This window comes from Rhinatrema bivittatum, chromosome 3 (genome assembly GCF_901001135.1).
Source record: "Rhinatrema bivittatum chromosome 3, aRhiBiv1.1, whole genome shotgun sequence".
Lineage (NCBI taxonomy): Eukaryota > Metazoa > Chordata > Amphibia > Gymnophiona > Rhinatrematidae > Rhinatrema > Rhinatrema bivittatum.
Genome location: NC_042617.1, coordinates 255,932,132 through 255,958,844, shown reverse-complemented (window position 1 = coordinate 255,958,844; position 26,713 = coordinate 255,932,132). Strand labels below are relative to the sequence as shown.

The window sequence follows — 26,713 nt, the reverse complement described above, 5'->3', positions numbered from 1 at the left end:
GACAGTGCTATACTGGGGTACAAATTATATCGCAATGACAGAGAGGAGCACCTGGGAAGTGGTGTGGTGCTTTATGTCCGGGATGGCATAGAGTCCAACAGGATAAACATCCTGCACGAGACTAAATGCACAATTGAATCTTTATGGGTAGAAATCCCTTGTGTGTCGGCTATAGTGATAGAGTATACTACCGTCCACCTGGTCAAGATGGTGAGACTGACAGTGAAAAGCTAAGAGAAATTAGGGAAGCTAACCAAATTGGTAGTGCGGTAATAATGGGAGACTTCAATTACCACCCTATAATTGGAACACGTGGTATTAGAAACTTTGACAATTTACAATGCTGTATATGACGATGCTTATATATATTTAGAATATGAGTTTAAGGACCATCATACCACCCACGGTGCTCACAAGTTAGAACTTGTATCTCATGCACTTCATTTGGGTCACTTTTAATCATTGGTCCAGATCAGCTAGCATCCAAAACTTCAGTGTTCAATTTTTTGTTTTTTGTATTTTTTAACAATATATCTTAAAAGGTATCAACTTCCCTTCCTTTATTCACCATTCCCTTTCTAAAAATTCCCAACATTCTGTTTGTTTTTTTGACTGCCACAGCACACTGAACCGATGATTTCAATGTGTTATCCACTAAGACACCTAGATCTCTTTCTTGGGTACTAGCACCTAATATGGAACCTAACATTGTGTAACTATAGCATGGGTTATTTTTCCCTATATGCATCACCTTGCACTTATCCACATTAAATTTCATCTGCCATTTAGATGCCCAATTTTCCAGCCTCACAAGGTCTTCCTGCAATTTATCACAATCTGCTTGTGATTTAACTACTCTGAACAATTTTGTATCATCTGCAAATTTGATTACTTCACTCGTATTTCTTTCCAGATCATTTATAAATATATTGAAAAGTAAGGGTCCCAGTACAGATCCCTAAGGCACTCTACTGCCCACTCCCTTCCACTGAGAAAATTGTCCATTTAATCCTACTCTCTGTTTCCTGTCTTTTAGCCAGTTTGTAATCCACGAAAGGACATCGCCACCTATTCCATGACTTTTTACTTTTCCTAGAAGCCTCTCATGAGGAAGTTTGTCAAATGCCTTCTGAAAATCCAAGTACACTACATCTACCGGTTCACCTTTATCCACATGTTTATTAACATGTGCTGCGGCAGTCAAAAAAGCAAACAGAATGTTGGGAATTATTAGAAAGGGAATGGTGAATAAAACGGAAAATATCATAATGCCTCTGTATATCGCTCCATGGTGAGACCACACCTTGAATACTGTGTACAATTCTGGTCACCGCATCTCAAAAAAGATATAATTGTGATGGAGAAGGTACAGAGAAGGGCGACCAAAATGATAAAGGGAATGGAACAGCTCCCCTCTGAGGAAAGACTAAAGAGGTTAGGACTTTTCAGCTTGGAGAAGAGACGGCTGAGGGGGGATATGATGGAGATGTTTAAAATCATGAGAGGTCTAGAACGGGTAGATGTGAATCGTTTTTTTACTCTTTTGGATAATAGAAAGACTAGGGGGCACTCCATGAAGTTAGCATGTGGCACATTTAAAACGAATCGGAGAAAGTTCTTTTTCACTCAACGCACAATTAAACTCTGGAATTTGTTGCCAGAGGATGTGGTTAGTGCAGTTAGTATAGCTGTGTTTAAAAAAGGATTGGATAAGTTCTTGGAGAAGAAGTCCATTACCTGCTATTAATTAAGTTGACTTAGGTAATAACCACTGCTATTACTAGCAACGGTAACATGGAATAGACTTAGTTTTTGGGAACTTGCCAGGTTCTTATGGCCTGGATTGGCCACTGTTGGAAACAGGATGCTGGGCTTGATGGACCCGTGGTTTGACCCAGTATGGCATGTTCTTATGTTCTTCTTATGTTCTTAACCGATTGGGTTCTCGTTAGCAAGGAGGCGCTAGGGTTGCCCCTAGCGCCTCCTTGCTAACGCAACCTAATTTAAATATTGCATGGCGCCCCCCTTAGGGGCACCTGGGGCGCGTTAATAAAGCAGGTGCTGACTCTACAGTGCCCTCTTTCTACACACATTTATTGCATAGGCCCCTAAGTCTGAGCTGTCGCTGCTGCTGAGCCTCCAAGACTTACACTCTTTTTTTTTTTTTGTTTAAGAAACCACCGCAACTAACAATAAAAAGAAAAGGAAAAGAACCCCCCAAAGAGGGATTGTTCTCCGATTGGGCCATAGGGGGACTTCGGGTCCCACTGAGGGTACCAGTCCCCTGTCTGTCAGTGGTCCTGGGGACACAGGCTAAAACCTGCCAGGGGTATCCAACCCCCCATTCCCCTGGCTCAACCCGAGGGATGGCCCTCCACAGGAACCTGGCACCTTGGGGAGCAGAAATCTTCCAAATATCAGATCAGTCAAGACTGCAGGTTTACACCTGTACCATCTGCTGGAGGCAGAGAAATACTGGGGGACTGCAGGTGGCACTCTCGGATATATAGCAGTGCCCAAAGATTTTTCCTCTGCCTCCATCTGCTGGTAGGGATGAATAAACCTACTTGTCTAGACTGATCTGTGCTATTACAGGAATGAAAATTAGCAGGTAAGAACCAATTTTCCTTTCCTGGCTCTGTGAGGATTTTTTCCTTCTGCCTCGAGTAGGTCAGAGAAGACCTGTGGTTCCTATCCTACAACATGTGGAGGGACAGCATTGACTCACCACAAGGGAAGTGTTTCTGTTTTTGGTTTATTTTTTTTTTAGAAAATGTTTCTATCTGGTTTTGTGTAGGAAGAAATTCTGCCTACCATTTCTTTGCGGGAGAAGGGATTGAAGATTTATATGTTTGCTGCTTGTTGGGACTTTCAAATTAAAAGATCCATCGTCAACAACCTAGGGAGAGTGGGGAGTGGAAAAGGAGTTAATTTGGGAATCCCATCAGAGTATCTACCCAGGAACAAAGGACTGAGTGGATGGAACTCTGGGAGAGGATCTATGACCTCATGAATTTTTACTCCATCTGGGGAAGGGAGACCCACTGTGTACAGAAAAGCAGTATTTTCAGCTTTTCTGTAAACTTTAGCTGGTTACTCAGAAATTAACTCCTGCCCTGCGAAAAATGTGTGGCTTGTTGGCACATTTTACTTTCAGTACCCCGAGGATTAACCAATAGCCTCATCAACTTGCATTTTTTTCCGGATGGGGGTTGGCCAAAGCTTAAGAAAAACATTTTTTTTAAAGTTTAAAATCTGCCCGCTGGTCAGGGGTTAGAAAAACAGATGCTCAATTTTACCGTCATCCATTTATTTATTTATTTAACACTTTTTTTATACCGGCCTTCATAGTAATAACCATATCGGATCGGTTTACATTTAACAAGGGTATAACTGTAGCGTAACTAAAGAAAATTAAACAAAAGAAATGAATAAGGCAAAGTTACATTCAACAAGGATAAAGAACTTGGAAGCTTATGTAGCTGGAAGGAAGTAAAGGTGGTAATAATTAAGAAATACAATAGAGGATACTGGTTGAAGCTTAAAAGTGCTTTAACCTAGAGGTGCCATAGTCCATCGCTCATAAAGATCAAAAGGCCATCGTCCAAGTAAGAGAAGGGCAACTAGTGATTGTCTGGGGGATCCCCGAAAGCTTGGTGAAAGAGCCACGTCTTGAGTTTTTTTCTGAAAGTTAAAAGGCAGGGTTCCAATCTGAGGTCTGAAGGAATATTATTCCAGATAGATGGGCCTGCGATCGAAAACGCTCGGTCTTTGGTCGAGGAGAGGCGTGTGGCTTTAGTCGGGGGAAATTTCAGAGTTCCTTTGTGAATATCTCTAGTTGGTCTGTTGGAGGAGTGTAGATTGAAGGGTAATTCAAGATCGAGTTGAAGTTGATGGTGGATGAATTTGTGAATTAGGGTGATTGATTTGTATAATATTCTAAAATTCACTGGTAACCAATGTAGGTTCTGAGAATGGGAGAGAATGTGTTCACCACGGCTGGTGTTGGTCAGCAATCTCGCTGCGGCATTTGTATCATCTGCAGTGGTTTGGTGGTAGATATTGGGGAGGCCCTAGGAAGAGGGCACTGCAGTAGCGTATCTTAGCGAATAGCAACGCTTGGAGGACTGTCCTGAAGTCATAGAAAAATAGGAGTGGTTTGAGACGTTTTAGAACCTAATTTAGTCTGTAGAAGCAGTCTTTGGATGTGTGTTGACCATTTTCTTTAGGTTTAGTCGACTTATCTAGAATTATACTCCCAAGGTCTCTGCCATGAGTATGGGTGATGTGGGCATTGTGTGGGGATGGAAAGGGGAAGTTTTCTTCATTTGAAGAGATGAGGAGGAGCTCTGTTTTTGAGGCGTTGAGGACCAAGTTTAGGCTGTTGAGAAGACTGGTGATAGAAGGGGGCAGTTATTCCAATGAGAGAGAGCTTTTGAGATAGAACCTGTTATAGGTATTAGAATCTGTACGTCGTCTGCATACAGATAATGAATAAGATTGAGATCGGTTAGTAATTGGCAAAGGGGGAGGAGGTAGATGTTAAAGAGGGTTGGGGATAAGGAGGATCCTTGTGGTAAACCAAGAGTGGACTTCGTTAAAGGTGACTCTTTATTATTGATTTTGACTTTAAAGGTTCTATTGCTGAGGAAGGACTTGAACCAACTGTGGGCTGATCCAGAGATACCGATATCTGTTAGGCGATCCAGAAGGATGGAATGGTTGACGGTGTCAAATGCCACCGAGATGTCTAGCAGGACTAATAAAAAGGAGTAGCCTTTGTCTAAACCCATTATAATATGGTCTGTAAGAGAAATGAGGAGGGTTTCCGTGTTGAGTGATTTGCGGAAACCATATTGCGAAGGGTATAGGAAGTTGTGATCTTCTAGATACTCTGAAAGCTGGGTGTTTACCAGTTCTCTTCCGTTTAGTTTGGCTAAGAATGGGAGATTAGAGATGGGTCTGAAATTGGCTGGATCATTAGGGTCTAGATTGTGTTTCTTAAGGAGGGGTTTGAGAGAAGCGGTTTTCAGTCTGTCTGGGTATATCCCTTGAGTTAGAAAGCAGTTTATGATACTTGTCAGAGGGTCCTGAGATCGTGTCTGGGCGATGAGAAGCAAGAGTTTCGACGGGATATTATCTGCTGGGTGGCTGGATGGTTTCTGTCTTTTTAGGGAGGGATTCGATCTCTTTGGTGGAGATTGAGTCAAAATTGTCAAGCTTGGCTCTCAAGGGGAATGAGGATTCATGCCTGAAGTGAGAGGTGTCATAGTTGGAGGTAGGAGGGCAAGCGTATTTGAGATCTTCTGTTGAAAAAAATGTAGCAAGCTCATTAGCCTTGGATAGAGCTTGTTCGTCTGGAATAGGCGGAGGGGGTTGATTTAGTGATTTGTGTTACGTATGAGAACAGTGCTTGGGCATTATATTGGAGATGGTGTATTTTGTTTGGAATAGAATTCCCTTTTGTTAGTAGAATAGAAGTCCTGTAGTGATGTAGAAATCCTTTGTAAGCTGAAAGGGTAGCTGTGTTGGGGGGGTTTTACGCCCATCTATTTTCCTTGTGACGTAGGTCCTGTTTCATTTGTTTAGTTCAGGTGTGAACCAGGGTTGGTTACCTTTTTTTGTGGGATTGATTGTTTTGGAGGCAATTGGGCACAATTTGTTTGCAACTGCTTCCGTAATCTTGTGCCAGGCTGAGTCAGGATTGGATAGGTCTAGGTTAGTGAGTTCCTTGGAGAGTTGATCACTAAGTATATCGGATGGGCATGATTTCCTGAATTGAATGTTAGAAAGGTGAGGTGAGGTGTGTGTCTGTTTGTATGTGGACAAGGAGGATTCTATCAGAAAATGATCTGACCCAGGGATTGGGGTACAAGAGGGTTCTATTGTTGCCGCAAGGTAGACTTGATGAATATTAGATCCAGAGTGTGTCCCGCTTTATGAGTAGTGCTGTTGATGGTCTGAGTGAATCCCATTGCACTGAGAGTGGTGAGGAGGCTTCACAATTCGAGGAACAGGTAGAGCGTAGCGTCAGTATGGAGGTTAAAGTCACCCATGATCATAGTTGGGAGGTCTGAGTTGATATGTTTTACAATGGATTCTATGAGGGGCGAGGGGTCTGTTTCAAGAACTCCAGGCGGAGCGTAGACTATCAATAGTTGTAGTTGTTTTGATTTGACTAGACCCAATTCCAATTTGGACTCAATCTTGATTGAATGTGCGGTAGCCTGAGTTCTTTCTTGGTAGCTAGAAGAAGACCGCCTCCTCTTTTTTGTGTCTGTGAAAGGTGAAGATGTCATATATATGAGTAGGTAGTTGGTTGATTAGAGCAATGTCCGAGTTTTTTAACCAGGTTTCTGTGATTGCACAGATGTCTGGGTTGGTATCTAGGAGGTAGTCGTTGAGGATGTTGTGTCTTTTAGTTAGGGATTGTGCATTGATAAAGGTTACTGAGAGTAGCGTGAGGCCTAGTAGTTGGTTCAATGGAGAGGTCATGATTGGAATAATTCTTTTTTGTATGACGTTGGAGAAATTAGTTATGGAGTTCCTCCTTTGGTTGTGAATGATTGGGATATTGTAAGTGAGCATGAGGATAGGTGTTCTGGAAGAGGTGTAGTCTGAATGACGATTGGTAGGGTCTGTGTGCAAGCTGGTGTGGGTCTGGGAGAATGCTAGAGATATCTGAGAGGGGCGATGGAGTGTCTGTCCGAAAAAGGCGAGGTCTGGATGGTTGCTATAAGGTGTTTGTATGGATGTTGGGTTCGACTGTAGGAGTGCTCTGACCTCAGCGAGAGTGGTGTGGGTTGTCTGTCCGGATGCTGGAAGTGTTTCTGTACTGGAGGAATTTTAGAGGTCTCTAGTTATAAACGATGAACTGTTTTTGGGGCTGAGTGCTGGATGAGCGCTGGATGATTGATTGCTGGATGAGCGCTGGATGAGTGTTAGTTGAGTGAGCGCTGGAGTCACGCTGGGTGATTGATTGCTGGATGAGCGCTGGATGATGATGAGCGCTGGATGAGTGCTGGTTGAGTGAGCGCTGGGTGAGCTCTGGATGATTGATTGCTGGATGAGCGCTGGATGAGTGTTAGTTGAGAGAGCGCTGGAGGCGCACTGGATGATTGATTGCTGGATGGGCGCTGGATGATTGATTGCTGGATGGGCGCTGGATGATTGATTGTTGGATGAGCGCTGGATGATGATGAGCGCTGGATGAGTTGCAAGGTGCATTGGATTTGGATGGTGGTGAGCTTCTGCGGTGGCAAGTCTGAGTTGTGGAGAAGGGGAGATAATTTGTTGGATCCTCGTACTAACCTCACAAATAGGCTCGCAAAGGGGCGCGCCAAGGGGCAGGCCCCTTAGGTCGCGCTCCTTTGGGCGCGCGACGCCGCTGGGCGTCTCTGAAATTTAAAGGGCTTCTCCTCTAGTTCTGATAGGCTGGATTCTCTTTCGGGGGCGCGGCTTGCAATTACTCACGGCTTGTTTCGATCAAGGCTTCGGGCGATTCCCCCTTGTTCCTTTCTGTGCGTTCCTTCTCCTTTCTATCTTCTCTGCGCGGCTCGCGGTTAAGGCGAGCGGGCTCTGGCCTGGAAGACCACGTGAGCCCCGGCGGAGGATGTTAGGAGGAGCGGCGGTATCGGAGGAACGATGGCGCGGAAGAGGGAAACCGCTGGGCGTCTCTGAAATTTAAAGGGCTTCTCCTCTAGTTCTGATAGGCTGGATTCTCTTTCGGGGGCGCAGCTTGCATTACTCACGGCTTGTTTCGATCAAGGCTTCGGGCGATTCCCCCTTGTTCCTTTCTGTGCGTTCCTTCTCCTTTCTCCTTTCTATCTTCTCTGCGCGGCTCGCGGTTAAGGCGCGCGGGCTCTGGCCTGGAAGACCACGTGAGCCCCAGCGGAGGATGCTAGGAGGAGCGGCAGTATCGTGGCTGTCAGCAGGTTTGAAAACCGATGCTGGTAAAATAGAGCGTCAGTTTGTCGGATCCGCTGATAGCCCATCTCTACCTCTACCGCTAATAAGGAGGCACTAGGGACGCGCTGTTGTCCCTAGCGTCTCCTTATTAGCATGCCACCTCATTGAAATACAGAAATCGCGTGCCAGGAGATGTGCCTGGGTGCCCGTCGGGAGAGCGGGTGCTCAACACGGAGCGCCCACTCTCCCGCATTTTTTACTGTATGGGCCCGAATGTGAGTATTGAGGTGAGCACTAGGAGTAAATCTGAGAGATTGATATCACACCGAACATACCCTGGCTTACTTAGTGAAGTTCATTCTTTTCATGCTGTGCACAAAACAAAGGCATTTGGAGACATTACCCCCAGGGCACACAAGGGGAGGAAGCAAAAGAATGGAAAGCTGAAAGTATCTGCCAAGGCAGCAAGGTTGTGAACAGTTTTCTCCAGGAAGGAGGGAGAACTCATGTGCTGCACTGACACCAGTGCCAGCCATACTCGGGCAGGACTTCGGCTCAAACAAAGTTCACTTAAAGAAAAAACTTAGGAAGGCAGCTGAGAGTAACTCTGAAGGAGTCTGTGATAGTCAGTAGCCAGAGGGGCTACAAAAGGATATTATATAGGGAGGGCAGTATCCTTTTCCTGAATGCTGTCCTTCCCTGGTTACTTAGCGATCCTTTGCACTCAATCTGCTTTAAAGGGGTTGTGCCTGTTTCCTTTCTCTGGTGCCATTGGATAAACTGCCATCTTCACAAGTTGTAAATCATCCAGGAGGTGAAACTGCTGATATTTCACCAAAATATTTACATTGGTAGCAGAAGTTTGCTCCAAAAATGAATATTTAACTGAGCATTCATATATATACCCTCCACAACCAACTAATGGCTTATAAAATCCAAATATAGTTCTCATGCTGTTTTGGCAAACAGTTTGACTAGATAAGCATTTGCCTTAGATCCCCTTATTTACAAACTGATCCTCATATCTTTCCACTTGGAAAGTTTAAACATTAGAAATGAATATACGTTATTAAAAGGATGCTTCAAAGGTTAGCAAACTGGGAGTGGATGACATTAGTTTACTTCTGTGTGCAGCAGCCAAGATATGCATTTTGAAGCAGCAGTAGTTTAGCTGCTTGGGCCATCCTTGTCCACTTTAATTTGCATACCAGGCTGCTGTACCACAGAAAGGAAACAAAGTAAAAAGGTAAATTCAGCAGACACATGAAATAGTAATCTACTTTTTTTTTTTATCAGAAATACACAGAAATAATTTTGTGCATCATCTTTAGGCTCTAATGCAAGGTTCTTACAGCACTTGCTAAGATTTGCAAGCTTTTTTTTTTCACATTCCTCTATCATGCTGCAGTAAAGATATGCAAATTGAGTCATTGGAATTGATTGATCTTGCTGACCTCCACTAATACTCAAAACTGTAAATAATGTCAACCATTGCCGTGTAGTATAGCAAGGTGAACATGAGCATATAATACTATTTAAGAACAACAAAAACTGTTGTATTAGAAAAAATACATAAGGCATAATATATTGTACAAAATTGATAGTGGATGCCAAGATCCTTCTTTCCAGAAATGTATATTTTTCTTTTTATACCAACCTTGATAGAATCCCTTAAGATGGAGCACTAGCAATAAAAGGCTCCATGTAATACTGAGCCCCACAGGATACATATAAGTGGTAACTCATATCTGTTCATTTAGTGGACAAAATCTCTTTACTACATATTCACTTCCTATACTGTAAAAATGCTTTAGGACTTGATTTCACAAAATGATATATTTTGTCAAGGTCATCCTGACGATGTCACTTTCTGAAAGAATCATCCTGAGCTATGTATTCTGTTGCAGCTGCTTGTCATGAAAGAGTTATTGTATAAATATATGCTGTGCTACTAGGGGATGCTGGGAGAAAGGCATTACTGGGAAAATTCTGGCAGATCCATGCTGGTGTTGAATAGTGTTGTTTAAGTTCCTGTTTTACTAAATCTCCTCCAGTCTCTTCTGTGAGTGAATGGCCAATGCCAATGCTTTCCTTAAACGGTGGACCCAATTCAGTGGCAGTAATCCCCGCTGCTCGAGACCCAGCTTCTCACACTCAGGCTCTGTCAATTACTGCTCCTGTTTATTAGAGGTGAATCTGCTGCTGCAAACCCTTCCCACTGCCCTAGCTTTTACCCACAGATAGGATTTATCAGATCAGCATCACCGACTGCAATAATTCTAACTAGAGATGTGAATCGTGTCCTCGATCGTCTTAACGATCGATTTCGGCTGGGAGGGGGAGGGAATCGTATTGTTGCCGTTTGGGGGGGTAAAATATCGTGAAAAATCGAAAAAACGTAAAATCGCAAAACCGGCACATTAAAACCCCCTAAAACCCACCCCCGACCCTTTAAATTAAATCCCCCACCCTCCCGAACCCCCCCCCAAATGACTTAAATAACCTGCGGGTCCAGTGGCGGTCCGGAACGGCAGCGGTCCGGAACGGGCTCCTGCTACTGAATCTTGTTGTCTTCAGCCGGCGCCATTTTCCAAAATGGCGCCGAAAAATGGCGGCGGCCATAGATGAACACGATTGGACGGCAGGAGGTCCTTCCGGACCCCCGCTGAACTTTTGGCAAGTCTTGTGGGGGTCAGGATTCGGGAGGGTGGGGGATTTAATTTAAAGGGTCGGGGGTGGGTTTTAGGGGGTTTTAGTGTGCCGGCTCACGATTCTAACGATTTATAACGATAAATCGTTAGAATCTCTATTGTATTGTGTTCCATAACGGTTTAAGACGATATTAAAATTATCGGACGATAATTTTAATCGTCCTAAAACGATTCACATCCCTAATTCTAACCCCCTTTTTCTTGTGGCACAATTATTACAGTCAGCCCTCATGAACTAATACCTATCTGTAAGCAAATGCTTGGATAAGGGGTAGGGTTTGGCCAGGTTCCTCTAAATTGTCCTGTTCATGTTTTTGCCTATGCATCTATGCATTGTCACTAAATTATCTGTTTTCTTTCATTGCTGTTTGTTTTTTAGTCAATATTGGTGATTACATTGAAGCGGTGTTGGATAGAAATCTGGCGGAAAATATCTCCAGAGTCTTATATCCAAACGACAATGTGAGTGACTCCAGCACTGATTATCTAATACATGGTTAGGAACCATATACCTCTGAGCATTTAGCAACTGAGAAACTCAAAATATAAGACAGATTTTTTAAAAAACCACTCAAATCTGCTGAAAAATTACTAGAAAATATAGCTTGTGCTTATAATCTTTTCTGAAAACATAGATACAACCTGAAAGAGAAAAGAGATACAAAATTAATAGATGTGTATTTTTACATCCTGCTACTGCCACTGAACCTTTAAAAAAAATGCCCAGCAGCATGTAAATTAGGAAAATGTAGAGGAAACTGTATTGTTCTGTATATTTAAAAACAATCTGTATTTGCTATTTTAATTCTGATGATTTTGCACAGAAAACATCACAAGTCTCTTAATTTTTTTTTGTCATGTAAAAGTCAAAGTAGGATATAATAAACCTGCAGATTAGCTAATGGAAGCAGTGCGAGGACCAACAGTATTTTGTTTGCCAAGATCTTGGTTTACGAGGCTGTCCTCCAGGGTTATCCTCCTCAGAATGGACAACTAGGTGGCGATATGGAACATCAACAAGCAGGGCGGCACGGGCTCGTCCCTCCTCTGCCAGGAGACAATGCAAGTCTGGGATTGGGCCCTTTCCAGAGGGATGTATCTATGGGCCACCTACCTGCCGGGTCACCTGAACACACTGGCAGATCGCCTCAGTTGGTCCTTCCAGCCACACAAGTGATCCCTGAACCCTGCAGTGGTGGCAGACTTGTTCCGCCGCTGGGGTACATAAGAACATAAGAAAATGCCATACTGGGTCAGACCAAGGGTCCATCAAGCCCAGCATCCTGTTTCCAACAGTGGCCAATCCAGGCCATAAGAACCTGGCAAGTACCCAAAAACCAAGTCTATTCCATTTAACCATTTCTAATGGCAGTGGCTATTCTCTAAGTGAACTTAATAGCAGACTTCTCCTCCAAGAACTTATCCAATCCTTTTTTAAACACAGCTATACTAACTGCACTAACCACATTCTCCGGCAACAAATTCCGCTGGACATGGACTTGTTTACTTCTCCCCGCAATCACAAGGTGAGCATATCCTGCTCCCTGATGCTGGGGAAGGGCCATCCAGCCTGCGATGGCTTCTCCCTTCACTGGGGGCAGGGTCTCCTGTACACATACCCCCTTATTCCTCTCCTCTCGAGAACTCTGATGAAACTTCAAGAGGATGGGGGACCATGATCTTAGTGGCACCCTTCTGGCCAAGGCAGGTGTGATTCCCTCTTCTCCAGGACCTGTCAGTAAGCGCTCCTGCCCCACTGGGGACGGCTCCTGACTTCATATCGCAGAACCAGGGCACCCTGCGCCACCCGAACCTCCGGGCCCTGGCCTTCACATCGTGGATGTTGAGCGCATGATCCTTCAGCCTTTGCAGCTCTTGGAGGGTGTGTCCAAGGTCTTGATTGAGTCTCGAAAACCTTCCACTCGGAAATTTTACAGCTCGAAGAGGAAGCGTTTCTCTATCTGGTGCGGTGGTCATGGACTGGACCCTTTCTACTGTCCGCTCCCCTGCCTGCTGCATTACCTCTGGCATCTGTCCGAGTCTGGCCTCCAAACCAGCTCAGTCTGCGTGCACCTCAGCGCACACAGCACCTACCACCAGGATGTTGCTGGTGCACCCATTTCTGTCTAGCCTCTTGTCAGACAGTTTATGCAGGGTCTCGTTCAGCTAAAGCCTCCGCTTAGGCCTCCGGCTACCCCATGGGATCTCAACGTTGTCCTGGCGAGGCTGTTACAGCATCTGTTCAAGCTCTTAAGTCCTGTGACCTGAAGTTCCTCACCTGGAAAGTCATGTTCCTGGTGGCAATCTCTTCCACTCGCAGGGTCAGTGAAATCCAGGCCCTGGTTACATACGCTTCCTACATAAAGTTCTTCCATGATCATGTGGTGCTGCGTACGCATCCCAAATTTCTACCTAAGGTGGTGACTGTTTTCCACATCAACCAGTCCATCATCCTTCCCACCTTCTTTCCAAGGCCTCATTCCCACCCGGGGGAACATGCTCTCCACAACCAGAATTGCAAGCGGGCGCTTGAATTCTATTTGGATCGTACAGTGACCCATAGGCAATCCTCCCAGCTCTTTGTGTCATTTGACTCCAATAGACTGGGAGCAGCGGTGGGGAAGCAAACCTTGGATTCCATTGCCTTCTGCTACGTGCAGGCAGGCCTTCAGCTGGCTGGCAGGGTAAAAGCTCACTCTGTGCGGGCTATGGCGGCATCAGTGGCCCATCTGCATGCGGTCCCTGTCACTGAAATTTGTAGGGCCGCGACCTGGATTTCTCTCCACATGTTCGCTGCTCACTACTGCCTTGACAGGGATAGTTGCCAGGATAGCGCTTTTGGCCAGTCTGTCCTGTGCAGTTTATTCCAGTCCTGAACCCAACTATCTCTTAACGTGCTCTCTGTGGGACCTGTTGTTATTACGTGTGTTTTAGTGGATCCTTGGGTGCTGTGGAGATGACCATGCCCATGGGGAGGAGCCCCGTGAGGAGCCACAGCACTGGGCTAGACTCTATACACAAAACACCGGAATATTTCTTTATTATACAGCTTGAAGTAGCCACCAGGTGGCAGTGGTGAGTTGTAGTCTCGGGGACCTCAGCAGAGAGAGCCCTCCTCTCTAGATGATGTCAGGAGGTTCCGCAGCAGATTCTGTGGATGAGACAGATGAGAGGTTAAAGTAAGAACATAAGAACATGCCATACTGGGTCAGACCAAGGGTCCATCAAGCCCAGCATCCTGTTTCCAACAGTGGCCAATCCAGGCCATAAGAACCTGGCAAGTACCAAAAAGCTAAGTCTATTCCATGTTACCGTTGCTAGTAATAGCGGTGGTTATTATCTAAGTCAACTTAATTAATAGCAGGTAATGGACTTCTCCTCCAAGAACTTATCCAATCCTTTTTTAAACACAGCTATACTAACTGCACTAACCACATCTTCTGGCAACAAATTCCAGAGTTTAATTGTGCGTTGAGTGAAAAAGAACTTTCTCCGATTAGTTTTAAATGTGCCACATGCTAACTTCATGGAGTGCCCCCTAGTCTTTCTATTATCCGAAAGAGTAAAAGACTGATTCACATCTACCCGTTCTAGACCTCTCATGATTTTAAACACCTCTATCATATCCCCCCTCAGCCGTCTCTTCTCCAAGCTGAAAAGTCCTAACCTCTTTAGTCTTTCCTCAGAGGGGAGCTGTTCCATTCCCTTCATCATTTTGGTCGCCCTTCTCTGTACCTTCTCCATTGCAATTATATCTTTTTTGAGATGCGGCGACCAGAATTGTACACAGTATTCAAGGTGCTGTCTCACCATGGAGCGATACAGAGGCATTATGACATTTTCCGTAGGGATGTGAATCGTTTTTGAACGATTAAAATTATCATCAGATAATTTTAAAATCGTCCTAAATCGTTAGAGTGCACGATACAATACAAATGCCCCCGATTTATCGTCAGGGGCATTTGTATTGTATCGTTAAATAGGGCACGGGAATTATTTGGGGGAGGGCGGGAAAACTGGCACACCAAAACAACCCCTAAACCCACCCTGACCCTTTAAAACCAATTCCTTACCCTCCCCACCCTCCCAAACCCCCGCAAAATGTTAAATTACCTGGTGGTCCAGTGGGGGGGGTCCCAGCGCGATCTCCCGCTCTCGGGCCATCGGTGCCATTTTGGCTGCCACTAATTAAAATGGCGCCGATGGCCCGATAAAAAAAAAACCCACCCGACCCTTTAAATCGACCTCACCCTCCCGACCCCCCCCCCCCAAAACCTTTTAAAATTACCTGGTGGTCCAGGGGGGCCTCGGGGAGAGAGATGGCCGGGGGGGGGGGCCTCGGGGAGAGAGGTGGCCGGCGCCATCTTTAAAGATGGCACCGGCCATCTTTACTCATCAGCCCCTATTATACTGTACTCTATAATAGGGGCTGATGAGTAAAGATGGCCGGCGCCATCTTTAAAGATGGCGCCGGCCATCCAGTGCTCCTACCATGTGACAGGGGCCGGCCAATGGCACGGATACCCTGTCACATGGTAAGGGCAAAGGGGCATCGGCGCCATTTTTTTTTTAGAACAGCTGATGCCTGGGAACGGGAAATCTCTCCCCGAGGCCCCCCTGGATCTCTCCTCTTCCCGAGACCCACCTGGACCACCAGGTAATTTTAAAAGGCTTTGGGGGGGGTCGGGAGGGTGGGGTCGATTTAAAGGGTTGGGTGGGGGTTTTTTTTTTAGCGGCGCGGCCTCCCTAAAAAAAAAATTAGAGATGTGAATTGGAATCGGAAACAATTCCAATTCACATATCTTAACGATCAGATTTCCCCCCCCCCCCCAGCTGAATCTGATCGTTAAGACGATCTGGCACACGATTCACATCTCTAATTTTCCGTTTTATTCACCATTCCCTTTCTAATAATTCCCAACATTCTGTTTGCTTTTTTGACTGCCGCAGCACACTGAACTGATGATTTCAATCTGTTATCCACTATGACGCCTAGATCTCTTTCTTGGGTAGTAGCACCTAATATGGAACCTAACATTGTGTAACTATTGCATTGGTTATTTTTCCCTATATGCATCACCTTGCACTTGTCCACATTAAATTTCATCTGCCATTTTGATGCCCAATTTTCCAGTCTCACAAGGTCTTCCTGCAATTTATCACAATCTGCTTGTGATTTAACTACTCTGAACAATTTTGTATCATCTGCAAATTTGATTATTTATTTATTTATTTATTTTTTATTTTTATATACCGATGTTCCTGTAAAGAATACATATCGCACCGGTTTACAAGGAACTGAACAGTCGCCTCCAGGGGGACTGTGATTACCTCACTTGTGATTACCTCACTTGTCATATTTCTTTCCAGATCATTTATAAATATATTGAAAAGTAAGGGTCCCAATACAGATCCCTGAGGCTCTCCACTGCCCACACCCTTCCACTGAGAAAATTGTCCATTTAATCCTACTCTCTGTTTCCAGTCTTTTAGCCACCTAATCCACAAAAGGACATCGCCACCTATCCCATGACTTTTTATTTTTCCTAGAAGCCTCTCATCAGGAACTTTGTCAAATGCCTTCTGAAAATCCAAGTACACTACATCTACAGGTTCACCTTTATCCACATGTTTATTAACTTCTTCAAAAATGTGAAGCAGATTTGTGAGGCAAGACTTGCCTTGGGTAAAGCCATGCTGACTTTGTTCAATTAAACCATGTCTTTCTATATGATCTGTGATTTTGATGTTTAGAATACTTTCCACTATTTTTCCTGGCACTGAAGTCAGGCTAACCGGTCTGTAGTTTCCCGGATCACCCCTGGAGCCCTTTTTTAAATATGGGGGTTACATTAGCTATCCTCCAGTCTTCAGGTACAATGGATGATTTTAATGACAGGTTACAAATTTTTACTAATAGGTCTGAAATTTCATTTTTTAGTTCCTTCAGAACTCTGGGGTGGATACCATCCAGTCCAAGTGATTTACTACTCTTCAGTTTGTCAATCAGGTCTACCACATCTTCTAGGTTCACCATGATTTGGTTCAGTCCATCTGAATCATTACCCATGAAAACCTTCTCCAGTACGGGTATCTCCCCAACATCCTCTTCAGTAAACACTGAAGAAAAGAAATCATTTAATCTTTCCGTGATGGCCTTATCTTCTCTAAGTGCCCCTTTAACCCATCGATCATCTAACGGTCCAACTGACTCCCTCACAGGCTTTCTGCTTCGTATATATTTTAAAAAGTTTTTACTGTGAGTTTTTGCCTCTATGGCCAACTTCTTTTCAAATTCTCTCTTAGCCTGTCTTATCAATGTCTTACATTTAACTTGCCAACGTTTATGCATTATCCTATTTTCTTCTGTTGGATCCTTCTTCCAATTTTTGAATGAAGATCTTTTGGCTCGCTCGGTGTTAGCTGTTACGGATGCAATTCCACCAGATATTTAGCAGTAGGTACAGGCACTGAGGCAGGGAGAGCAGGCCCTCGAGGAGCGAGTGCCTGCTCCCTGAAAGGCACCTGAAATAGAACAGAGGGCCCCCGAGGAGTGGGTACCCAAGTTAGTAGCAAACCCCGAAGGGCAGAAGGAGAGCTTCCCGCAGGCAGCAGAGAAGTGGCAGAGTAGCGTAGACAGGAACAGTCGAGCCATTCAAGTCTTTGCCAACTCAACGAGCTAGCAATCTTGAGAAGTAGATATACCCGGAGTGGCGTGACGTCTGATGAGGGAATGCCCTCGAGATTTGTGCCACTGGGCGTACTTAGACGTGGGGTGCGCGCACCCTAGCAGGTACCTGAGAGGGGCAATGGCGTATGGCTGCACCATAGTCGGTCTGGGGACGTCAGAGAAGTCGGCTTGATGATGCTGTGGTAGCCATCTTGCCCAGGTAAGCGGGAGGAGCTGAGATAGGGGTGCAACAAGCGGGGCGAAGCCATCGAAGACCAATGGTTGCAACAGGACCAGATCGCTTCTTGTTTTTCCCCCACAGTGCCGCAGTTGTGTTGTGCCCGTTGGCTCCTTGTTTAGCTACTGTGGGTCTCTGGTTGAATGGGCAGTCTGGAGCTCTGCAATTACCCACATGTGAGGACTACCATCCTGCTTGTCCTAGGAGAAAGTGCAGTTGTTTACCTGTAACAGGTGTTCTCCCAGGACAGTAGGATGTTAGTCCTCAGGAATCCCGCCCGCCTCCCCACTATGTTGGGTACACCTTCGGTTTGTTGTGTTATTTTTCTCACTCGTATTTTTTACTATATTACTAGACTGTACGGGGACCTCGCGTGGATGCATGGATAGCAGCAGGTTGGGCATGCTCAGTCTGCCAGTCAAACTTTCTAGAAACTTTGACAAAAGTTTTCTGTGCCGGGTTCCATCGGGTGATGTCACCCACATGTGAGGACTAACATCCTGCTGTCCTAGGAGAACACCTGTTACAGGTAAGCAACTGTGCTTTTTCCAACGAGCCACAAAATGCAACACTTTGCATTTGATGTCTGTCATCAGAAGCCAGCTGCACATTGATGCCCTGAAATATTTTCCCATCACGTCTACAGGTGTTGCAGAGCTGAGTACCTTGTGATACACCAATGGAAGTAGCACTCAAGAGACTCCTGTTGCTTATAGTCCAGTACTGCTTTCAGTGGCAATAAATAGGAGCCCTCCCTTATGAAATGAGATTGACTTAAGACCTTTGTCAGGTGACAATAAGTTGTATGTCTAATATTTCTTTCTAGTTCTTTGAAGGGAAAGAGCTGCGACTAAAGCAGGAATACTTTGTGGTAGCTGCCACGCTGCAGGATATCATCCGGCGTTTCAAGTCTTCCAAATTTGGCTGCCGAGATCCTGTGAGAACATGCTTTGAAACCTTCCCTGATAAGGTGAGTTCCCGGCGTGTCTTCCTATGTGTGGAAAATGCACATGGGGACTATTTTTTAATGTATGTACAGATAGCTGCTGTGAGTGTCACATGAACACAAACTAAGATTGTATTCTTGTAAGATTGCCAGTCTGCACAGGTCGAAACAGTTCCATTTATTTCTCTGTGCCGTTGATGTTGGTAGGAAGCTTCTGTCCAGACGTATAGTAGGCTGATGTTGCCATCTTCCTGTGGTGTGCAGGAGCATGGATATTTCTACTTTAATGTCATGCCTAACAAGATTTAACACAGCTACTGAATAGATACTGTACATGCACCATGTTCTGATAAACAGACAATGCATTTTAGTCTAAATGCAACACACTGACTAGTCTTAATTATAATCAGGCTGATGCAATATGGGTGCACTAAAAACACATGCATCCAAACTGGGCGCACATTTTGTAATGTGCGCACAATCACCTCTCCTGGGTGCCTGATGCAATAAGCAAATGAGCTGCCACGCTAAAAAGGACGCACTAGGGATAAATTGTGCATCCCCAGCACACTCATGGCATAGGGTGTCCAGGAGACATGGCTGTGTGCAGGTTAGTAAAAGGAATGCTCAATTTATGAGTGTCCTTTTTTTCCTCACGGCAGCTATTTTACCGGCATGATACGCACGCACAAGATACACGGCCCAGAGCGTGTATATATTGTGGGTGTATAATGTGCATGCCAAAATTTTTTTTTAAGTCTAAACTGTTTGTTTTTTTTTGCATGGTGCTGTTTTCTGTGGAGGAACCACAGAAAAGCAGTTTTCTTTGTTTTTAAGTTGAGCCCTTGATGTGCGAGAAGACTTTACGCCTGCTCCAGGCAGATGTAAAATTTTACAGTGTCCCTCGATCACACGGGGATATTTTCCATTGTGGAGTAACAGATAATAACCTCATCTATATGGCATTTACATGTGATGAGCGCTATTGGCTACACCTTTGTTTGGACGCATGTTTTGGATGCGCTGATCCCCTTCTTTCATCGGAGGTTATGGACATGCATCGAAAACGCGTGTGCAACCGCTCGTTGAACTGTGCACTAGGCAGGGTGTACTTTATTGCATCAGCCTGAATGCGTTGTAAGCTGTTTCCTAAATGTTAAATCCCTCACACTATTCTGCCTGCATTTTTGTAAAGTTCTGTGTGATAAAATTGTTATCCCAAGTGGTCACTATTGAAACACACAACTGACCACATATATCCAAATGCTGAAGAAAATTATACTTATCTAGTGGAAACCAGGAACGTTCCTATCCAGCTTTACTACAGGTCAATTGATCAGAAGAGCAGCCGGGTGGAAAGTGGTGAAAAGTTCTGTCACTAGTCCTTATCGCCCGTGTCTCAAATCAAGTCACATCTATTGCTGTTTTTAACAGAGCAGTAAACCACCAGCAAGAGGATGTGACATGCTAGCTGCCTGTTAAAAAGATAAAATGTACTTTCATATATGTTTATAATATATTGAATTTCCTACCATGTGACTTTATTTTTGTAATGACTTCCTAAAAAAAATAGGTTGCTGTTTTCTATTCAGCTAATATTGCCCTGGAAGATGAAAGGACTATTTTTTTGTTATATTGTTCATATTCAGAGCTCTTTGTAAACCCAATTTACTAAAACAACGACTTGCCAAGATTTTCTTGCTTTCATTTTGCTTTACCTAGTCTCCATTTGTGCAATGGCTACCGTAACGTTCCCAATCAGCATGTTCCATCAAAACCCCTTTGAGCTGTATATGCATGACATGAATTGTCTACTCATTAAATTAAACCATTTCATAATAGTTAAGTGATTGCACATGTCCTCACATACCTATGTAAAGGCAATGTGTTTCAGGTGCAGGAAGATAGACGACATGCTCGGTGTTTTTGACTATGCATGCTTGTTTTCACAGGTAGCCATTCAGCTGAACGATACGCATCCAGCACTTGCCATTCCAGAACTCATGAGGATCTTAGTTGATGTGGAGAAAGTGGAATGGGAGAAGGTGAGAACAAGAGAAGCATGTGGGATTTTGGTGTCAGATACAATATTTTTTATGGTGGTTATACAAAATTTAGTTTCTTGTTGATTCTCTTTCATTATCACAGTACAATAAAGCTAAGAACTATCCCAAAACTTTATTGCATGCTGGACAAAAACCATCAAACTGTGTGTTTTTTCTTTACTCAAATTCAAATGAAAATAAGAAAGTGCTGTACCAAGGAGAGAATCCTAATCTGTTCTGGAAGTATTATTACTTCTTATTAAATAGGAGTGGCTGTTGTTAGAGCAATGGGCTAAGAACCAGGGAAATCTGGCTTCAAATCCCACTAAGACTCCTTTTGACCTTGAGCAAATCACTATTTTCTTTTGCTTCAGATACCTACTTAAAGGTGAATTTTAAAAAAGATGCATGCGCAAAAATTGGCAGATGCGCTCATATATATATAACAGTTGCGTGGCCATCCTAGTTTATAAACCTCACACATACATGCTCAAGTACTGGAGTTTGAGTAAATTAGTGCGTTTAAAAAAGGGGCAGGATAGAGATAGGGCAGAGATGTTCCAGGGCGGTGCTAACACAGGTTGATTTTAAAAGCCCACATACTCGCAAATATGGGCCGCACGCAAGCTACGAGGATTTTAAAAAGCTGCAAAATGCACACAAATGTACCTGTGTACTCATGAGGAATAAAGGAGTGGGGCATGGGCCAAGAGTTACATATGCATAACTCCAAATTATAAAAACGAAACTCACAGCACGCATATGCTAGATATCCATGTAACTTTACTGCTGCTCCTGATCTCAAGTTTTAGGGCTTAAAGGGAAGGGTGAGAAGTCTGGGTCAACTGGGCAGCGTGCAGGATGAAGAATCAGATGGCTCTGAAAGACCTAGCTGTAACTGGACAAACTGGTGGACTAATTGGAAAACTGAGAATGTGCCTTGCACGAGCATTCTTAAATTCACTGACATGTACGCGTAAAAGCTGACTATTGAAGACACATGTGCGTTAGCTGTGCTCGAGTAACCTCTTAAAATTGGGAGCATACTTATGCGCAGTTGGTGCATTTTAAAACATACGCATGTACGTGCGTGCACGATTTAAAAATTCTAGTGTATCCTCGCTCTCTCACCAATATGCATGTGTATGGGTGCACGTGCGCTTGTTTTAAAATTGACCACTTAACGCGCATAACTTGCTACTTTATAACCAGCACAAACGACATATGTATGGCTGTTACCTGCACCTATTTACTTCAGCTATTTATCAGGTGTTGTTATGGTTTGTGGGTATGTGGACCCTTGGCCCGAGGTATGAGTTGTTACCAGCTGTGGGGAGGAGCCCCACAGGCCCACACCATGAGGAGGCGAGGTCAGGCACGGCAGGGAGCTCTGGGTGAGGCTGTGGAGAGAACCCAAGGAGTTGAGAGGAATTCCCCAGTAGACAAGCAGGCTGAAGATAATACCTCGACTGAGACCCCCGAGGGGGAAGGCGCCAGGCAGGCCGCAGAGTGGGAAGGCTTGAGACTGGTGTGCAGGAGGTTTACCGGAGAGACACCCCTGAGGGGCGGAGCTGCGGAGTGGGGGAGGTGCAGCTGTAGTGACGCAGGCCAACCCGTGGAGCAGGGAAGCCCGAGTCCGGTCTCCAATGATGACGTAGGTAGAACCCTGAGGAGCGGGGAGCACAGACAGTCTCTGTACGATAGAGAAGCACAGCGTCAAGGAGCGAGGAAGTGCTGGCAGTCTAGTAGCACGTAAGCGCGATCCCAAGGAGTGGGGATGTGCGGACAGTCGCAGTGAAGCACAAGGACCCTGCCCCAAGGAGCGGGACAGTGCTGAGAGTCTCTTGTAAAGTATGAGGACACAGCCCCGAGGAGCGGGGAAGCGCTGACAAACCAACACAGCACGTAGGCACAACCCTGAGGAGGGGGAAGCATTAGAGTATATTTCCGAGTGGTAAAGGTGTTCCAGGGGGCAACCCCGTGGAGTGGGGAGCCTTGCGGAGTAGGACTTCAGGAAGTGCAGGGCCAGCCCGAGGAGTGGGGGAGGCCAGGAGACAAGGTCCCCATAGAGAGTGCCCACTGGCCCCCGAGGAGCGGGTACCAGACAGAGTCCAAAATCCAATGGAGTCCAACAGCGTAGCCACAGGAACATGGAGCAGAAGCTGTAGAGATGTACGGAACTTGTTGACAAATCGGCTAGCTGAGGGCGAAGGTGGAGCTTAAGTACCATGATCCGATGACATCATCAAACAGGGATGCCTCCGAGGTTTCCGCTGAAGAGGCTTCAAAGGAGGGCCTGGTGGCACACACACGTGACTAGGAAGGCCCAGAGACGACGTAGATGGCGACGGCGTCTCGGCCGCCACGAGGAGCCATGGGGAACGTGGCGGTAGAGATTGGCCTGGGCCACGAGCAGACCCGGGGAGGGCTGGAGAACGGTGCAGGATGTAAGTAAGCGCGGTCGCAGCCATCTGCAACCGACGGGCATAATAGGTGTAAATCAAAATAAGTCTTTATAGCCAGTTACTGACTAGATGGAAAATCTGGAGGAGTATAGGCTGAATAACCAGAGGGGTCTTGATACCTAGAGATAAACATGGCAAACTGGTAGATGAATTGATTAAACTGGTCATTTCCTGCACGCACACATGTTATAAAATTACCTCACTTGTGTGTGTAAAAAGACATTTCTTATGGAAAATGCGTGTTTAGCACAATTAGGAGCACACATTCACATGAAGAGGCATATTTTGTATAATGTGCACACACTTGGGTGAACAATACAAAATGCTAGCGCATGTGCACTCACACCCATATATGCACACATATGGGCACCCTCATTTTCAAGTTATCCTCTTAGAGGTCAGTATTCAGAAAGCACCATAACATTTGATGTAATGCAAATGAGAAAAAGGGGGGGGGGGGGAGAGAGAGGGAGGGAGAGAGAGAGAGTGAGCACCTAGCCATAATGCCCTCTCACTAGAGGGGTATTTATTAGAGATGTGAATCGTGTCCTCGATCGTCTTAACGATCAATTTCGGCTGGGAGGGGGAGGGAATCGTATTGTTGCCGTTTGGGTTTTAAAAATATCGTGAAAAATCATTAAAATCGTGAGCCAACCCCCTAAAACCCACCCCCGACCCTTTAAATTAAATCCCCCACCCTCCCGAACCCCCCCAAATGCTTTAAATTACCTGGTGGTCCAGAACGGCGGCGGTCCGGAACGGCCCCCTCAATTGAATCCTTTTGTCTTCAGCCGGCGCCATTTTGCAAAATGGCCGCCGCAAAATGGCGGCGGCCATAGACAAAAACGATTCGACGCAGGAGGTCGTTCCGGACCCCCGCTGGACTTTTGGCAAGTCTTGTGGGGGTCAGGAGGCCCCCCCAAGCTGGCCAAAAGTTTCTGGGAGTCCAGCGGGGTTCAGGAAGCGATTTCTTGCCGCGAATCGTTTTCCGTACGGAAAATGGCGCCGGCAGGAGATCGACTGCAGCTGAACGACCTCCTGCAGTCGATCTCCTGCCGGCGCCATTTTCCGTACGGAAAACGATTCGCGGCAAGAAATCGCTTCCTGAACCCCGCTGGACTCCCAGAAACTTTTGGCCAGCTTGGGGGGGCCTCCTGACCCCCACAAGACTTGCCAAAAGTCCAGCGGGGGTCCAGAACGACCTCCTGCGTCAAATCGTTTTTGTCTATGGCCGCCGCCATTTTGCGGTGGCCATTTTGCAAAATGGCGCCGGCTGAAGACAAAAGGATTCAATTGAGGGGGCCGTTCCGGACCGCCGCCGTTCTGGACCACCGCTGGATCCCCAGGTAATTTAAAGCATTTGGAGGGGGGTTCGGGAGGGTGGGGGATTTAGTGTGCCGGTTTTCCTGCCCTCCCCCTTCCCCCGATTTACGATTTTTTAACGATAAATCGGGGGAATTGGTATTGTATCGTGGCCCTAACGATTTTTGACGATTTAAAATATATCGGACGATATTTTAAATCGTCAAAAAACGATTCACATCCCTAGTATTTATATCTCTATGGGAGGCCCACCTAGTAACTTGAGGTGAGGTTTTGGTATTAGTGTAGGGGTTAGGGGCCACTTTGACATTCAAAGTGAGATATACGAACAGAACAGTGCTCTCTTATGAAGACCTAATGACCTTCGGAGTGAGGAAACTCACCCAAAGATGAGATTTGTGCAATGTTCTCTCAACCTAGCTAGGTGGGCCTCCCATAGAGATATAAATACAAATCTAGTGTGAAGGCATTATGGCTAGGCGCTCTCTCTCTCTTTAAAATTCTGCATATGTTATATTGGTCAAAATAACACAATTTACATGACAGTCTTTAAGTAATTACATTTTTAATTAATACAGAAAAAATTTATTACTTAAAGATGCAGAAATGTTGAGATTACTTACCTGGTAATCTCCTTTTCCTTAGTGTATGCAGATGGACTCAAAACAAATGGGTATAGTGTGCTCGTGCTAGCAGTTGGAGACGGATCTGACGTCAGCACGGGTACATATACCCCCACAGGAAGTGAAGCAACTCAGTAATCTTCCTTGCAAAAGCTGTTATAGCCCTATGTGTACTGACCGATCGATTAATCAACAGGATTACCCTGACCAATTGATGGTAGCTGGAGACCGCCAGTGTTCTCAACCGGAAGGCGTCGACACCCGGCAGGGTGGAAGCCCTATTATAAGCAAAACATGGCTTACCGTGAGTCAGCGAATCCCCATGTACACCGGCAGCCGGGCGGGATGCTGAGTCCATCTGCAAACACTAAGGAAAAGGAGATTACCAGGTAAGTAATCTCAACATTTCCTAGCGTGTAGCAGATGGACTCAAAACAAATGGGATGTACAAAAGCTACTCCCGGACTGGGCGGGAGGCTGCCCAAGGACCGTTTAGGATTGCCCTCGCAAATGCTGTGTCCTCCCTGGCCTGAACGTCCAGACGGTAGAATCTGGAGAAGGTATGGAGGGAGGACCACGTCGCCGCTTTGCATATCTCTGCAGGCGACAGCAGCTTAGCTTCTGCCCAAGAGGCTGATTGTGCTCTGGTAGAATGAGCCTTGACCTGTAGAGGTGGTGGTTTTCCTGCCTCTACGTAGGCTGCCTTGATAACTTCTTTAATCCAGCGGGTGATGGTCGGCCGTGAGGCCGCTTCCCCTTGCTTCTTCCCGCTGTGCAGGACGAACAGGTGGTCCGTCTTTCATACTGCTTCTGACATTTCCAGATATCTGGACAGCAGTCTGCCGATATCGAGATGACATAGTATTCGACCTTCTTCCGATTTCTTCAAACCTTCCGTGGTAGGCAAGGATATGGTTTGGTAGAGGTGAAAGTGGGAGACCACTTTGGGTAAAAAGGAAGGAACTGTACGAAGATGGATAGCCTCTGGAGTGATTCTAAGAAATGGATCACGACAGGATAGTGCTTGTAGCTCTGAGATGCGGCGTGCTGAACCCACAGCCAGCAAGAACACCATCTTCAAGGTTAACAAACGGAGAGACAGGCCTCGAAGGGGCCTGAAGGCTGATCCCGCTAGAAATTCCAATACCAGGTTAAGGTTCCACAAGGGCACTGGCCACTTCAGTGGCGGGCGAATGTGTTTAACTCCTTTCAGAAAGCGTGAAACGTCTGGGTGCTGGGCAATGGATTTGCCGTCACGTCTGGGATCGTAGCAAGACAGCGCTGCTACCTGTACCTTGATGGAGCTGAGGGAGAGACCCTTCTGAAGACCATCTTGTAGGAAGTCCAAAATGATAGGAATCTGTGCGGTATTCGAATTGGTGCTGTGAGAATCGCACCAGGCTTCAAAGATTCTCCAGATCCTGATATATGTCAGTGAAGTGGAGAACTTGCGTGCTCGGAGGAGTGTATCTATCACCGGCTCTGAGTATCCTCTTTTCTTCAGTCTAGCCCTCTCAATGGCCAGACCGTAAGAGAGAATTGAGCTGGATCCTCGTGGAGGATGGGGCCTTGCCGTAGCAGGTCCCGGTCTGGAGGCAGAGGTAGAGGATTCCCTGCCAGAAGTCTTCTCATGTCTGCGTACCAGGGTCTTCTTGGCAAGTCTGGGGCCACTAGAAGAACTAGACCTCTGTGTCGCTGAATCCTGTGAACAATGGCGCCCAACAGGGGCCATGGAGGAAATGCATATAGTAGGATCCCCTGAGGCCACGGCTGTACCAGGGCAT

General features: G+C 45.7%; 1 protein-coding gene across 3 annotated transcripts in view; it reads left to right on the top strand.

Annotated features, from left to right (window-relative positions):
* The window catches only part of PYGB (glycogen phosphorylase B), a 346,630-nt gene that overhangs the window by 171,833 nt on the left and 148,084 nt on the right, over nucleotides 1-26,713 (top strand). For all 3 annotated transcript variants that reach the window (XM_029594500.1, XM_029594502.1, XM_029594501.1), the window contains exons 7-9: nucleotides 10,999-11,081; nucleotides 18,354-18,497; nucleotides 20,426-20,518. In XM_029594500.1, coding sequence (XP_029450360.1) covers nucleotides 10,999-11,081; nucleotides 18,354-18,497; nucleotides 20,426-20,518 — 320 coding nt within the window. The remainder of the gene's footprint in view (nucleotides 1-10,998; nucleotides 11,082-18,353; nucleotides 18,498-20,425; nucleotides 20,519-26,713) is intronic.